This window comes from Narcine bancroftii, chromosome 7 (assembly GCF_036971445.1).
Source record: "Narcine bancroftii isolate sNarBan1 chromosome 7, sNarBan1.hap1, whole genome shotgun sequence".
In the NCBI taxonomy this organism is placed as follows: domain Eukaryota; kingdom Metazoa; phylum Chordata; class Chondrichthyes; order Torpediniformes; family Narcinidae; genus Narcine; species Narcine bancroftii.
The window spans coordinates 199,075,688-199,093,568 of NC_091475.1; the positions used below are offsets into that span (position 1 = coordinate 199,075,688).

The 17,881-nt window shown below is 39.5% G+C and overlaps 1 protein-coding gene across 8 annotated transcripts in view; it reads right to left on the reverse strand.

Moving 5' to 3' along the window:
* The window catches only part of ppp2r3b (protein phosphatase 2, regulatory subunit B'', beta), a 122,287-nt gene that overhangs the window by 54,687 nt on the left and 49,719 nt on the right, over positions 1–17,881 (reverse strand). For all 8 annotated transcript variants that reach the window (XM_069891967.1, XM_069891963.1, XM_069891968.1 and 5 more), the window contains 3 exons: positions 12,410–12,595; positions 9,325–9,428; positions 2,809–2,911 (listed from right to left, as the gene is read on the reverse strand). In XM_069891967.1, coding sequence (XP_069748068.1) covers positions 2,809–2,911; positions 9,325–9,428; positions 12,410–12,595 — 393 coding nt within the window. The remainder of the gene's footprint in view (positions 1–2,808; positions 2,912–9,324; positions 9,429–12,409; positions 12,596–17,881) is intronic.

Here is a 17,881-nt window from a genome sequence, read left to right on the forward strand (position 1 = left end):
AAATCATCAAAGATTCCTTCCACCCTGCACGTAGCATTTTTCAGCAGCTGCTGTTGGGAAAGAGATACAGGAGGAACAGAGCCAGCACCACGAGGCTGAGGAATGGCTTCTTCCCGCGGGCAGTGAGGACGCTGATCAGTCAAAGGAACTGCTCACACTAACCATCCGAGACTCTCACATTTGCTTTATGAATACCTATCCTGCATATGCATTGCTTGTCTGTATGTGTGTTGTGTCTGGTTGTGTGTCTGCATGTTTTGCATTGAGGACTGGAGAAGGCTGTTTCGTCAGGTTGTACTTGTGCAATCAGATCATTGATTTGGGAAGAATACCTTGCCATCAGACCCAGTCAACTCTTTCCTTACTCCTGTAAATTACATCTTTATGTTGATTTCTCCATTTCCAGTTTGCTGCACATCGACGAACAGGGTGATTTACTCTTCTGTCCCGCACCCCACCCCCCATACCAAAAGCTGCCAAACTGAACTTTTGCATTAAAAAAAAATCAAGGGAAAAGTCTGACCTTGAAAGTTACATTGATTAAGATGGTATGCTCACTTATAAACTGTTTCCATGCATCTTAAATGGGAAGATGAGGCTCCACTCAAAAATCTAACCACCCTGAATGAAGCAATATATAGAACACATAAATCAATGTTTTAAGGGTTACCAAAAGAAATTGAGTCCACTCTGAACAGATTTTTATTTCATTTATCAAAAGAGTCAGATCAAATGTCACCAGCTCACGATGCAAAAAGAAAGATCAAATGCCAGAATTAATTATTTCACTGAAATAACTTCTAGACTCTCCCTGTCAACTGCTGGTTTGATGACAGGATCTGCATCTTGCAAAATATTGATGGGTGAAAAAAGATACAAGACAAAATAGAGGTAAAAATGGGCACTAGGATATATTCCATCTGAATTTTTAATGTCAAATTCAGGGCTAAATGATGGAAGGTGATGGATTGGGGGGGGGGCGGGGGGAAGAAGGGGGGGAGAGGAAGTTTTAAAAAAAGCATCCAAAAGCTATATTTTTGGATGAGAGATTTGAAAATTTGCTGTTATTAATACTCTACACTTTGCAGTTACATTTCATTAACTTCTGTTCGAACTTTAATTCAACAACAAAAAACTAAAATAATTTTCTGCATTATAACACATCATCTATATTGAAAGGTCTCAGAGAAAGGGCCATTTTGTACCCCCAAAAATGAGAAATGCAAGCTATTTAGCTTTGAGTACTTATGCCTATAGAAATTAGATAAACTTTCTAGTTTCTGGAAGCAGCTTAAAATAAAAGGCATCGAGTTCAGGACAGGGACATCATGTTACAACTGTACTAGTTGTTACTTTACACAGTTATGGTCACCCAGCAAAAGGAAAGATATTATTACACAGGAAAAGGTGCAGAAAAGATTCACAAGAATGTTACCAGGACGAGTAGGCTTGCATTATTCTAGATAGGCTGGGGGCTTCTTGCTGGTGGAGAAGGCTGAGGGGGACTTTGTAGAGGTTTACTAAAAATTATGAAAGGCAGAGACAAACCAAATAGTCATAGGCTTTTATGTAGGAGAAAGGAATTCCAGATCTCACCCCCTCCCGTTCCCCCCAGGTTCCCTTCTTCCTCTCTGGCCACAACACCACCCTCCATATCCAACACATAATTTTCCACAATTTCTGCCACTGACAATGGGATTCTGTCATTGTACACCTCGTCCTCTCTAATCTCAATTTCCAGAACAATTGCTCTTTTTGCACCACTCATCCTTTCCCACTCATCACTTCCTTGACTGCAGCAAGTGCTACACCTCCTGCCTTACCACTATTTAGAGTCGCAAACAATCCACGCAAGTGAAGCAATATTTCACCTGTGAAAGTTCAGTTTGGCACTGCATCCAGTGCTCCCAATGCAACCACCTCTGCATCAGGGAGATTGAATACCAACTGGGAATATCCGCTGCAACGGCAATGACCTCCTAGTGGCCAAGCACTTCGATTTCACACCCCACTGCCGCTTTATCCCACTATTCTTAGATCAGCAGAATACTCAACATTAAACGGCATTTTATGCTTATCCAAAATGAGAAGAATTATGCTGAAGTTAAATATTCATATAAAAACATTTTCAATTTAAAGCACTTTTAAAATCCTTAAGATCATCCAAAGTATTTCATTGTCAAAAATCAATAAAATATAATATTTTACCATGGTGATACAGACAAACATAGCAATAAAATAATATAATTTTCGCACAAGTAACAAATTAGATTCTGTAGATTGAGGGAGTGCCCTAAAAACACAGCATTCTTTTTTTAAATCATATCAGAGGAACCTTTCATATCTCTTCAAACAGATACGGTTTTAATATTTCATCTGAAAGGTGACTGGGAATTCCTTGACCCAACTTATCTACAAATTAGTTATTCCTCAGCTCATTATTAGCACCTTGGAATGCAGTTTATCATTATTATATTAGTTTGGTACCCATACAGTTTGGTCAAATATCTGCCGCAAATATAAATTTACACTCCAAAATATTTGGCGTACCATCATCTTGTCCCATTTTTAGCTTACTTTTGAACCTGCCTAACAAGCTAACTTGAAATTATTTCAAAAGCTCGTCACTTTTATTAAACTGCAGTATGAAGTTCATCAAATTGCAAAACAAGGAAGAACTATCTACAGGATAACACGTTTACTCATTTCCAACCACTTTTTCAAAGAGTATGTCAAATTATCTGATAATTCTTCATATTGCAAAGCAAAATATCAAAATATTCTCAATAAAAATAAATCTCAGAGTACCTGTATCATTGGAATGAAGTCTTCTTGCTCCAAGTAGTTGCAGCTGGGCTTTGACAGAAGATGCAGGAATTTAGAAGCATCATCATGGCATTTTTGCAAGATCCTATGATTTTCAAGAAAGACATACGGGATAAAGAATTAAAAAAAAAACACAAATATCCATCAGGGGCCTCTATAATAAAATCGAAATATTCAACAGGTCATACAACTGCAAACCACTTGAATTCTCACACACAAGCAGTGTTCATCCTTGGTCAATTGAATACAGTGCTGCATGACAAGACCATGTCCACAAAAGTAACCAGGTCCCAAATAAAGTGGGCACAACCATTTCTACGTGATATACCACCCATAATTTCAGTGTGATCATAGTCCATCCTCAAATACTATGGCTACAAGAACGGGCTGGCTAACTCGAGGCTCACTGCAGCCTCCATATCCTCCATATTCTATTTGCACCCCATTGAATATTCACCCCCTCCACTACTGGTGCACAACGCCTGCCATGTTTCTCATTTACAAAATGCACTGGCCATTTACTTGAATTATTCTAAGAGGCTCTTACATGCCCCTAGTGTTTCAGCTTCCACCACCATGCCTGGCCAGGGTGGTGGTGGAGGCTTAAACATTATTCAAGAGACTCTTAAACAGGCACATGGATGAAAGTAAAATAGAGGGTTAAGAGGTAGGAATATACAGGTTGGCACAACATCAAGGGTCAAAGGACCTGTACGGTAAGGTTCTATGTTAAATGTGACTTCCTTCATCATGAGAAAGGACAGTACTTTGAATCGTCCCCTCCAATTTGATAAAATCACTGTACCTTCACTGTCACATACAGTAAAACCCTGTTATACAGAATTCAAGCAACCAGCTAAAAATTCACTAAAAATAGGTTAAAAAAAATTTATGGAAGATTAAAATTGGCACAGCTTGCTGTTTGCTTGCCCATCATACAGCATGCAGTCTCAAACAAAATCCCCTTAAGTGCTGAATACCAGGGGTTATACTGTATCTATATGCTGTAATTCCCTAACAGCAGTGTTGTGGGAGTATCTTGACCAGAAGAACTGTAGTAGTTCATGATGACAACTCACCATCCCATTTTTAAGGACACTTGGGAAATGATAAATGCTATCCTTCTCAGCAATGCCACCCTTCAATAGCAAATAAGCAAATTTTAATTTTTGTCCAACCCTCAGTAAGCAAATATTTCCAGTCAATTTTCACATACATCCTTGAAAGGAAATATTGGGAGTGCTTCTCATTTCAGAATCTGGGAGTGCTTCTCATTTCAGAATCTGGGAGTGCTCCTCATTTCAGAATCTGGGAGTGTTCCTCATTTCAGTATCTGGGAGTGCTCCTCATTTTAGAATCTGGGAGTGCTCCTCATTTCAGAATCTGGGAGTGCTCCTCATTTCAGAATCTGGGAGTGCTTCTCATTTCAGAATCTGGGAGTGCTTCTCATTTCAGAATCTGGGAGTGCTTCTCATTTCAGAATCTGGGAGTGCTCCTCATTTCAGAATCTGGGAGTGCTTCTCATTTCAGAATCTGGGAGTGCTCCTCATTTCAGAATCTGGGAGTGCTTCTCATTTCAGAATCTGGGAGTGCTTCTCATTTCAGAATCTGGGAGTGCTTCTCATTTCAGAATCTGGGAGTGCTTCTCATTTCAGAATCTGGGAGTGCTCCTCATTTCAGAATCTGGGAGTGCTTCTCATTTCAGAATCTGGGAGTGCTCCTCATTTCAGAATCTGGGAGTGCTCCTCATTTCAGAATCTGGGAGTGCTTCTCATTTCAGAATCTGGGAGTGCTCCTCATTTCAGAATCTGGGAGTGCTCCTCATTTCAGAATCTGGGAGTGCTTCTCATTTCAGAATCTGGGAGTGCTCCTCATTTCAGAATCTGGGAGTGCTCCTCATTTCAGAATCTGGGAGTGCTTCTCATTTCAGAATCTGGGAGTGCTCCTCATTTCAGAATCAGAATTTATTGTCATGAACGAATGACAAAATTCATTTTGCAGCCGTGTAAAGGTGTTCAAACATTCATATGAGCCATCTTGCAACAATAAATAAAAACGGTGCACCAAAAATCAAATTAAGGCAGCAGAGAAGAAACTGTCCTTGTACCATTGAGTGTTTGTCTTTGGGCTCCTGTAACTTTTCCCCTCCCCCGATGGTAACAGAATGAAGAGGGTATGGCCTGGGTGGTGTGGGTCCTTGAGGATAGAGGCTGCTTTTTTCGGACACCGCCTCATGTAGATGTCTTCCATGGACTGAAGTCAATGTTGCAGGCCGAGTTAACAACTTTCCGGAATTTTTCTTCTCCTAAGCTTTGGCTGTCCATACCAGACAGTGATGCAATCAGCTAGAATGGTCTCAAAGCTACATCTGTCGAAGTTTGAGAGTCTTCGGTGACATTCCGAATCTCTTCAAACTCCTCACAAAGTGTAGCTTCTGGCAAGTCTTCTTTGTGATTGTATCAACATGGAGGCTCCGGGACAGATCCTTCCAGAGGTTTTCACCCAGGAATTTGAAATTCTTAACCATCTCTTCTACTGAGTCCTCAAATGAGTTCTGGACCATGATCTCCTGACTTCTTCATGAACTCCATAATCATCTCCTTCATTTTGCTAATGTTGAGCACAAGGTTGTTGGAGTGACATCACTCAACGAGCTGATCTATCTCCCTCCTCTTTGCCATTTGGGATTATTCCAACAACCATAATGTCATCAGCAAATTTGTGGATAGCATTGGAATTTCTTCTCTGAATAGGTAGATTACCATAACAATCTTTGATTATGACTAGTAGATTCAGCAAAATACAGTGATATGGCAGAGGTCAACTTTGGTGCTAATAAAAACAAATCTCCTTTAAATAATTCACACATCAAGAACATGCCAATGAGCTTTCCAATTCCAGCAAGCAGAACAGAAAACATGGAACAGTACTGAACAAGAAAAGGCCCTTTCTGACCACATACATGTCCAAATAAACCAAAACTCTCCTAATGTTTCTATCCAGAGGTATCATAAATGCTACTATGGCAGCATATTCTGACACCTACCTCTGTGAGTAAAAATTGCCCACCCATTTCATTTAAACTTCCTCCCCTTACCTTAAACACATGTCATCTAATGTGGGGAAAGGATTTTGACAATCTATCTTAACAATGCCTCTCATTTTATGATAACCAAGTTTATTGTCATATACATCGAGCATGTGCGCCAAAATTCTTAGGTGCTGCAGCTGAACAATTAATAAGAAAATAGCATACATAACGTTAAATTAAAAAGAAAATATGCGATAGATAATAAATATTCACAATAACCACAGTGCAAGAGAAAAAGTGTTATTACAATTATGCAGCTAGTTTTTTGCAGCGTCAGAGCCATTCCTGATAGTGTAACATGGGAGATTTAAGAGCCTAGTAGTTGTCAGAAAGAAACTGTTCTGAACCTAGAGGTGCTGATCTTCCGGTTTCTGTACCTTCTAACTAACTTACAGCACAGAACAGGCCAGTTCGGCCCATCTAGTTCATGCCGTAACAAATCCCCACCCTCCTAATCCCATTGACCAGCACCCGGTCCATACCCCTCTAGTCCCCTCCTATCCATGTAACGATCCAGTCTTTCCTTAAATGTAACCAATGATCCCGCCTCGACCACGTCTGTCGGAAGCTCATTCCACATCCCCACCACCCTTTGCGTAAAGAAATTTCCCCTCATGTTCCCCTTATAATTTTCCCCCTTCAATCTTAAACCATGCCCTCTAGTTTGAATCTCCCCCACTCTTAATTGAAAAAGCCTATCCACATTTACTCTGTCTGTCCCTTTTAAAATCTTAAACACCTCTATCAAGTCCCCCCTCAATCTTCTACGCTCCAGAGAAAAAAAAGCCCTAGTCTGCACAACCTTTCCCTGTAACTTAAACCTTGAAATCCTGTCAACATTCTCCTGAACCTTCTCTGCACTCTCTCTATTTTGTTTATATCTTTCCTATAATTTGGTGACCAAAACTGGACACAGTACTCCAAATATGGCCTCACCAATGCCTTGTACAATTTCATCATAACCTCCCTACTCTTGAATTCAATACTCCAATTTATGAAGGCCAACATTCCAAATGCCTTCTTCACCACACCATCTACCTGAGTATCAGCCTTGATACTATTTACCATCACTCCTAAATCCCTTTGTTGCTCTGCACATCTCAATAGCCTACCAATTAATGCACATGACCTATTTAGATTTGCCTTTCCAAAATGAAACACCTCACACTTATCTGTATTAAATTCCATCAGCCATTTCTCAGCCCACACCTCCAGCCTTCCTAAATCACCTTTTAATCTACGGTAATCTTCCTCACTGTCCACAACACCACCAATCTTTGTATCATCCGCAAACTTGCTTATCCAATTCTCCACCCCTACTTTCAGATTGTTAATATATAAAACAAACAATAGTGGTCCCAGGACCGATCCCTGAGGAACTCCACTAGTCACTGGCCTCCAATTGGACAAACAATTTTCTACCACTACTCTCTGACACCTCCCATCCAACCATTGCTGAATCCATTTCACTACCTCCTTATTTATACCTCATTTATACCTTTCAAGGGAGAGAAAAAAAAAGAGCCATTCATTAAGTAATTTTTTCCTAACCTCCTGTGGGGAACTTTGTCAAAAGCTTTACTAAAGTCTAAATAGACAACATCCACAGCTTTCCCTTCATTAACCTTTTTTGTAACCCCCTCGAAAAACTCAATCAGGTTTGTCAAGCATGATCTACCCCTGACAAAACCATGCTGATTACTCCCTATCAATCCCTGTACCTCCAAATATTTGTAAATACCATCCCTCAGAACACTTTCCATCAACTTGCCCACCACAGATGTCAGACTCACAGGCCTATAATTCCCAGGTTTACATTTGGACCCTTTCTTAAACAGCGGAACCACATGCACAGCCCTCCAATCCTTTGGCACGACCCCCGTGGCCAGTGACATCCTAAATATCTCTGTTAATGGCCCCACTATCTGTCCACAGCCTCCTTGAGTGTCCTTAGGAATATTTTGTCCGGTCCCGGAGATGTATCCACCTTTATCTTTTTCAACACAGCCATCACTCCCTCCTCGGTTATCCTTATATGCTTCATGACCTCCCCACTATTTTTCTTTACTTTAACTGGTTCAATATTTTTTTCCCTAGTGAATACCGAGGCAAAGAAATCATTCAAAATTTCCCCCAAAATTTCCCCCATTTCCTCTGACTTCTCACTCAGCCCACCCTCGCTATCTACAAGGGGTCCAATTCTCTGAAGATAGCAGAGAAAATTGTTTGTGACCAGATCTCCTGTCAGATCCCACTTTGGCCTTCTAGATTCCAGAGAAAACACAACCTCTCCCCCTAATTCATACTCTATAAATCAGGCAAAATTTTTCTAACCCTTTTCTGTATCCTTTCCAAAGCCCCCACATCTCTTCTGCATCAGGGTGATCAGAATTACACACAGTATTCCAAGTACAGCCTAACCAAAATTTTATATAGTTGCAACATGACTCCTTACTTTTGCACTCAACGCCCTACCAAAAATAAATATTGCTTTTAAATATATGATATATTCAGAATAATTTTAAACACATCTAATATGTAAACTGCAAGACATGCTTTTAGGTTTCCTTTATTTTTTATCTCACAATATTACCCACTTGAATGTAGGGAGACACGGTTAGGGTAGCGATTAGCGCAACACTGTTGCAGTGCCAGCAATTGGAAACCACAACAAATCCCACACTGTATGTAAGAAGGTTGTACCTTCTCCCCTGTGTCTGCGCGGGTTTTCCCCGGGGACTCTAGTTTCCTCCCATCGTTCAAAAAAAATGTACTGAGATTGTAGGTCAATTGGGTGTAATTGAGCTCGTGGGCTGAAAGGGCCTGTTACCATGCTGCATTGTCTATATTTAAATTAAAATATAACATTTAAATTTTTTTTAAAATTACTTAAAATTTTAAATTTCTAACTTTCCGAGCAATGAGAAAGGGTGTCAGAGGTATTGTGGAAGTATACAACTTCAGAAACTAGAAAAATTATAAAACTCAAGGCAAGTTTTTAGCAGATTTCAGCTGTCTGAAAGCTTGACCAAAAATGAAAAATTCCTTCCAGTTGTTAAACTTCAAATATGCAATGTATCATACAAGCAAAAGCAAAATCAACACTGGTGGTCTCATAATCTGCCTTCAAGCACTAGCTTTGTTCAGTCCATCCAATATTTACATTGCATAACATTTTCAATATGTTGTTGCACCAGGAGAAACCTTACAACTTCAATTTAAAAATTGACATTTGTGGACTCAAGGTCCTTTAGTCAGATACTTACAAATGGTGATTCTGATGTGAATTGTATATGGGCCAGTGTTATGTATGGCCTTACCACTAATTAATTTGAAACTTGTTCAGAAAAAGGAAGCCATTATACAAGTCAAGAGCTGAGGAACACTCGAGAGAACAAAACACTTACTTCCTCCATGTTGCAACGAACTTATGGACAGATACATATCCTGTTCTTTCTCCACCAGCTGCCCAAAACAATGGGGCTTTCCAATACAGAGGGCAGGCACATACCTTTCAAGGGAGAGAAAAAAAAGAGCCATTCATTAAACTACGAATTTTAATAAGTGCAATGAATTATTGATAGCAATGGAAGCAAACCAAGCCAAATCAAAAACAAACAAAAAAAGAGTCAAGAATATATAGTACAACTCCGATTATCTGAAATCGGATTATCCAAAATTTCTTTTGGACCCAGAAGCCGCAAGCAGTTGGAAGAATCCCTTGACCTGGCATATCAAGGAGAGCAGCCTCCCGGGAAGGACCGGGGCCTCAGACTCAGTGGCCATCCTTCTATGGCATAATGGAGCTCCAGACGCCAAACCCTTCCCTAAGCGTAATGCACACCAGACTCCCCGGCGTGCATGTGCAGTAGGCTTATGGGAGGATTCAGACAGGAGCTCCGGGTAACCAGGGAGGCAGGAGCTCGCCGACTCTCTAGTGAGTGCTCCAGCAGCCTGGGAAGCCTCATGGTCGGTGACAGTGGTTGGTTGGTCTTGGGATCAGCGGTTTGGTCGTATCAGGGATCAGCAGTGGCTAACATTTTTTTTGGTGAGAATGAAACATTCATTTTAATTCTTAAAGAGCCTTCCCTTGTTGTTTGTTTCTGCTTAATCATTGATACAAGTGATTTGCTGGTGCTACTGGGCTTTTTTTTAAAAAATAACCAGTTCTCCCAAAAAAAAATTTTTCTGACAGACGTGGTCCTGACCATTTTGGATAATCGGGAGTTGTACTGTATCTAATTTTCTCCAAGCTTATATAGGACATAACATCATGAAACCACTGGGCATGAGTAGGTGAAGAGTTGTCTTTCCATTTCATTAAAATTACTCATCTAGCTATTAACGAGGAAAAAGCAAGAATTTTCTCATGAGTTGAAGTCAAAAGTACATCGTCTTCTTGAGAAAAGCCAAACAAAGCTATAAGAGGGCATGGTTCTAATTCGATCTTTAAAATTTTAGATGAAGTCTGAATGATATAGTTCCAAAATCTTTCTAAATTAGGACATTCCCAAAACATATGAATCAATGAATCTTCAAAGATTTTACACCTATTGCATAAAGGATCAACATTCAGGTAAAAACGATATAATTTAACTTTGAACATATGTAACCTATGCGCCACCCTGAATTGTAACAATATCCTGAAAAAAAATGAAGATGGAACTACACTAGACAGTTCCTCAATCCACATGAGAAGTTATTGCATTAAATGATAATCATGTTAAACCCATATTTGCCAAATTAATCCAAATAAAAATTGAGAAAAGAGAAAAAAAAAATCTAAAAACTAAATCTAATCTACCGCCTCCTTCTAATCAAAGTAATCTTTATAAAAGAAAAGGGAAATTATGGATTGGATAGCAACCTCCAGTCATTGGACAGAAAATCTCTGGAACATTCAAAATTCTTAATCCTTCCAATCATGATCGTATTCTATGAATGGGCCCCACATTTTTACAAATTGAAACTTTCCATCTTTAAAGCTGCATCTAATTTTCTCCAAGCTTAAACAGGACATTACATCATATAACCACTGTGTATGGGTAGGTGAAGAGTCATCTTTCCATTTCGATAAAATTACTCATCTGACTATCAGCATGGTAAAGGCTACAACTTTCTCCTGAGTTGCAGACAGAGGTATCTCTGGCTCATGTGAAAAACCAAGCAGAGCAATTAACAGGCAAGGTTCTTAAATTAATCTTAAGAATCACTGATAAAGTTTGGAGAAGGTCTTTCCAGAATCTCTAAATTTTGGCACTCCCAAAACATTTGGATCAGAGAAGGTTCAAAAATGTTACATTTAATCACACTGCATAAAAATAAGATAATTTGTGTTCGATGTATCACCTTAAATTGTAATAAGCAATGCCTTGCACAAAATGAAGAATCATAAATCAAGTTGAGAGTTGATACCAATCTTCATCTGAAAATAATATGTTCAAATCTCATTCCCAATTGTTCTTAATTCCAGCCATTGAGGCCGATCTTAAATCCAATAAATCATTATAAATATATGATATTAATGCACTGGGGGGGGAAACCACAAGTTAAAAAATGAATCAAGAATATTAGTTTTTGAGATTAGAGGAAAATCAGAAAGCTTGTACTGAACAAAATGTCTAACTTGTAAATATCTAAAAAATGCCTGTTAGAAAGATCAAATTTGGCTTATAATTGTTCAAAAGAGGCAAAGAGATGTCATCTTCAAATTGCACCAGTGACAAAACATTTGACCACAAAATACAAAATTGACTTTCATACCCGGCAGCATTTATGGAACATATTTTACAAAATTACTTTAAAAAAAGAAATAAACAATTATTAAGTAGTGATCAAAACAGTGGAATAAAGTGAATAAGTATCTGTGAAATGAAAAACTTAATATTTTAAGATTGAAAACCTTTTATGGGAAGAGAGTAAGAAAATAAAATGCAAGATGGGTTTAAGTTACAGAGATTACAAGGGGAAATTGAAAGACAAAGGGAATATATCTAATGAGGACAGGAATGCTATGGGGATAAATTGATGATTAAGTTATGTCAATTGGAGAATTGGAGAAAAATTAAATTTTAGAAAAAAATCAATTGCTTGTGAAATGCATAGATGGAAGAAATACCCAGGCAAGCTGTGCTCATACAGATAAAATTGAATCAACATTACAGATAGATGACCTACAACATTAGAACAGAACAGGCCAGTTCTGATGCAAACATGGCTGGAACTTGCCTATAGAGTAGACAAGGTAGAATTCCTTAAGCTTACATTGAACTTTATTACAACACAGGGAGATCACAGGCATAGGTCAGAGTGGGAATGGATGGAAAATTCAACAAGGGGCAGGGGCAAATGAAAAATCTGGGTTACCCTGCAGACTGAATACAAGTGCCAAGGAGACCACATTGTGAGCACTGAATACTATACGTGGATTGGAAGTGAAGTGAACTGTTGTTTCATCTGGACAAGATTTCACAAAATATAAATAAAACTTACTTTGGCAATTTTTCCCATGTCTTCCAAGGTTGCTTTTTCATTCTTAAACTGGGCAAAGACATTTTCTATCCTACCAATTACTGTATCTACATTAAGAGTTTTTTGGGGGCAGCCTTGAGGAAAATAGAACTTCGGAATGCACTCGCTCAATGTCGGCGGCAACAGGTTCTCTTTCTTTGCTTGAACCTATGAGAAATAAACAGACATTTAGGTCATGTAGTGTGTACACACAGGACAAGACATTAAGACATCAAACTTACATTCTTAACAAGATAAAATCAATTTTAATGAGATTCTCCAATCTTCTGCTAAGCATGGCAACATAAATGCTTAAGATGGCCACCAATTTATACAAGATTGCCTCATGAGCTTTAATCTTGGGCACAATATTCAAGATTTCAATATAAAATCTAATATAAACGTATGTAAGTATTGAAGAAGTTGAAGGCTTCATCTTTTAGGTAATGTGTTCAGCTGTAAAAATTAGTTGACATATTTTTGACATCATATTATGCTTTAAACTGTGATTTCAAGATCTTCTCAGTTCAAAAATAAAATTAAACTTTCTAATCAAGGAACTCTAATCCTTGGCTAGCTTTATCCCATTATCCTCAAAGGGAGAAAGTCAAAAAATAAAGCTTTGACTGGACGAATGGTTTTCAACGGTTTCAGTACATTTTACTATTTTAAAAAAATCTTCAATCTGAATATATGGCTCATTTTTACCTACATAGATAGCTGCATATCATCCATTTCTAAAAATATATTTTTGGAATAGACAAGCCTGAAATTTTAACTATCCCTTTTAGTCATATTTTGAGCAGTGTCAGATATTAATCAAAGCAAAAGATGTTCAATGGAAAGTGAGAGGGAAGTGAAAGCTGATAATCAAAGGAAGTTGAGTACCCTTGTACACAGTCCTGAACGCCAACATGAAGGTGTAGCAAGCAGTTATAAAGGCAAATAGAATGTTAGCCTCTTATGCCATATATGTGTAAAAATGTCATAGTATAATTTTTTAGGGCTATGGCATAATCATATCAGAGTAGTGTGTACAAACTTTGTATCCTTACTTTAAAGAGGTCACAAAAGATCCATTATACTAGTTCATGGATTGGCAAGTCCATGAGGAGAACTATATTACGATAGACCTCTAATCCTCAGAGTTTAGAAGAATGAGAGGCTATCTCACTGAAACATACACAAACAGTAGGAGGGCTTCACATACTAGATAATGGAGATGGTTTCTCCTGGCTAAGTTATTTAGAATTTTGGTTCAGTCTCAAAAAAGATAGACCATCTAATTATGAAGTGTGGAAACATTTCTTCATTTAAAAGAGTGATAAATCTTTGGAATATTCTATGCTGGAGGCTCATTGATCCATTTTTAACCATCGGGGCAACAAAAGATTATGGGGATAGAGAATGAAAAAAGGATTGATATAGAATATCAGCCATGATTTTGTTGAAATGGAGAGCAAACTTGAGAGGAGAGAGGTCCATTCTTCAATGCCATATTAACAAGTTTAGTTGGCCACAAGATAATGAGATAGATTAACAGAGATGATAAATTCACGCAAATACATTGGTCCAGAAACACTATTCCAGGTTGCAACCATTTTGTGTAATGTGATCAAAATATTACATCTGATGGGACAGGGTCATTTATTTATTTCTGAATTCTTGATCTGGGTCCTCTGTGTGTATGACCTTCATGAATCTGGATGCCATTTTCAGTAACCTAGCACATCCAAGTCCATGTCAACCCTCAAATACCCATCTCTACCAATCCCATTTACCAGTACTTGGTCTGCAGCTTCTATGACTTGGTGATTCAGGTGCTCACCTAGATCTTTCTTAAATGTTTTGAAAGCACCTACCTCCTCTAGATTCAAGCTGTACATTTCAGATTCTAACCACTGTCTAGCTGGGAAAGATACAATTCTTCCTCAGGTTTTCTCCAAACTATGTGTTTCTTATTCTAAAAAAAAACCCTATGGCCTCTAGTTTGCATCTCTGCAATGGAGAACAGTTGACTTCCATATCAATGATGAAATCAAGACCAATTTTTCCAGTCTCTGGCCCATATTAGTCAATTCTAGGAAAATCTCTTCTGCACCCTCTCCAGTGCAATCACATACTGTACTCCAGCAATAGACTAAGCAATGTTTTATGTATATAAAAGATCTGTGAACGATGAAGACCTTTCGTAGTCACATCCTAAACCTACCAAATCCGTGACTCAGTGTTGAAGATTCCAAGTACTTTAATTTTTCCAATCTACTCCTTATCGACCTTCCAGTGCTATTCTCATCAACACCCCCTATATTCAACCACTAACATAGGGAGAATTCTTCTTTCTTTGGCTTGGCTTCGCGGACGAAGATTTATGGAGGGGTAAATGTCCACGTCAGCTGCAGGCTCGTTTGTGGCTGACAAGTCTGATGCGGGACAGGCAGACACGGTTGCAGCGGTTGCAGGGGAAAATTGGTTGGTTGGGGTTGGGTGTTGGGTTTTTCCTCCTTTGTCTTTTGTCAGTGAGGTGGGCTCTGCGGTCTTCTTCAAAGAAGGTTGCTGCCCGCCGAACTGTGAGGCGCCAAGATGCACGGTTTGAGGTGATATCAGCCCACTGGCGGTGGTCAATGTGGCAGGCACCAAGAGATTTCTTTAGGCAGTCCTTGTACCTCTTCTTTGGTGCACCTCTGTCACGGTGGCCAGTGGAGAGCTCGCCATATAACACGATCTTGGGAAGGCGATGGTCCTCCATTCTGGAGACGTGACCTACCCAGCGCAGTTGGATCTTCAGCAGCGTGGATTTGATGCTGTCGGCCTCTGCCATCTCGAGTACTTTGATGTTAGGGATGAAGTCGCTCCAATGAATGTTGAGGATGGAGCGGAGACAACGCTGGTGGAAGCGTTCTAGGAGCCGTAAGTGATGCTGGTAGAGGACCCATGATTCGGAGCCGAACAGGAGTGTGGGTATGACAACAGCTCTATATACGCTAATCTTTGTGAGGTTTTTCAGTTGGTTGTTTTTCCAGACTCTTTTGTCTAGTCTTCCAAAGGCGCTATTTGCCTTGGCGAGTCTGTTGTCTATCTCGTTGTCGATCCTTGCATCAGATGAAATGGTGCAGCCGAGATAGGTAAACTGGTTGACCATTTTGAGTTCAGTGTGCCCGATGGAGATGTGGGGGGGCTGGTAGTCATGGTGGGGAGCTGGCTGATGGAGGACCTCAGTTTTCTTCAGGCTGACTTCCAGGCCAAACATTTTGGCAGTGAATTAGTGACCAATTAACCCACCAGCTGGCAGAGGAGATTGGAGTAATCTTGGCATAAGAATCTGAAGCCATTTTCACACTGGACCACTATTAACCAGTTCTCTGAGTCCTTTCACACTCATCACAAGGCAAACCTGGGAAGAGGGGGTTCTATCCTTCACCAGTGACATCTGAGTAATGCATCAAGTGACGGTGGACTTTCCCTAAATCCTGATCAATGTATTATGATCTTGTATTTAAACAAAATTAACCATGATTTAGCATTATGTACAGCACAGTATGAGCCCTTCAGCCCCTGTTGTTGTACTGACCTACGTAAACCTTTATAATTTTATAAAAGACCTTGGGAAAGCAGTATAACACATAGCCACACAATTTATAAAGACTGTGGGATAGAGCGATGGTGGACCTATCCTTCCAGAATTCCGAGTGGCAGAGAAGGGGTTTCTCTGCTGCACAGAATTGTGGGATGGCAGGTAGGCCATTGCTCTCTCCTGCTGCGACTTTCCCACGGTCATTTAAAAATTTAAGATTTGTATAAGTTGGCAAAGATTATATCTTTTCTAATCTTTTGTTTCTTTCACGTTCCTGTACTCACGTAAAAACAGCATCAATGTGTCACTACTTTGTCCCTGGATAGTCCTTGTCCCTTTCACACTGGGTGAACTGGCACACAGGTGTCAGTTGATGCCGGGGATGATTTGATGGCTGCGTGCCAATTAAGGAGCTTTCACACTGGACCCTTAACTGGTAGGTTGGCCATCAATTACAAAGTTTCAGTGTGAAAGGGGTTGATATTCACCAGAAGAACACAAAGGCTACAAAGATAGCAGATGTCAAGATACAACCCAGGTTGATAGAGCCAGGAGACTGCAGCTCCACTAGCTGTGCCACCTTACTGGCCTCGGGAATTACAATGAAAAGACATTGAAAAGTTTGCGAGAAGGCAGATAAGAATTCTCATGGTTGAAAAATTAGATTAAATTTAAATTTAGAAATACAGAATGGGAACAGGCCATTTCGGCCCACAAGTCTATGCCACTCAATTTACACCACTGTTATGTTTTTGAACAATGGGAGGAAACCGGAGCCGCTGGAGAAAACCCACACAGACACAGGGAGAACGTACAAACTCCTTACAGACAGCACAGGATTTGAACCCCAGTCTGGTCCTGATTGCTGGCGCTGTAAAGGCATTGCGCTAACTGGTATACCAACTGTGCTGCATTAAATAAGTTTTAAAAGGGAGGGATGGTGCTATTTGTTTATACATTTAAAAAAATTATGGATACTCACGTTGTAAATTGCCCAAAACGCTGAATGGCCCTTTGCTTTCCATGAATGTTGCATGAACCAGTATTCTCCAGCACTTGTGCACTGCACAAAACCCCAGCTTCTACAGCTGACTCCCATTGGAATCAGAAGAATGAGAAGGATCTTATAGAACCATCTATAACAATTTTATGCAAGACAGAAGCAGGAAAGTTCTTTTCAATGTTAGACAGGATAAGATTCGGAAGAGTATATTTAGGATGGATATGCGAAAGAGTTGTTTTTCCCTCCCCAGAGAGTAGTAAATCTGTGAGATGTTCAGTCCAAGAGGCTGCTTCATTAAATATATTAAAGATAAAGTTCAATTTTTGCATTGTATGGGAATTAATGGTTATGGGGGAAAATGATCTGGAAAAGGAGATAGAGTATAGAGTATCCAAGTTGGCTGATGACACCAAGTTGAGTGGAAAAGCCAATTGTGTAGAGAGTATCAAGAGTCTGCAAAGATATAGATAGATTAAGTGAGAGTGGGCAAGGGTTTGGTAGAAGGAGTACAGTGTTGGTAAATATGAAATTATCCACTTTGGAAGGAAATGGATTATTATTTAAATGGCAAGCGATTGCAGCTTGCTGACATGCAGAAGGACTTGGGAGTACTTGTGCATGAATCGCAAAAGATTGATTTGCAGGTTTAGCAAGCTATCGAGAATGATCAATTGGCATAGAGCAAAGGCAGTATAAATTTTACTATTTTGAAGTTCTTGCAGAAGTTTGATAACAGCAGAAAACAAATTATCTACAAGTCTGGTAGTGTATGATCTTGTACTCATGAATCCTCTTCCAGGCAGGAGTAGAGTGACGAGAGCATGGTTGAGGTGGGATGAGTATTTTAATATACTGGCTACTGGTGAAGCAGTTCCCA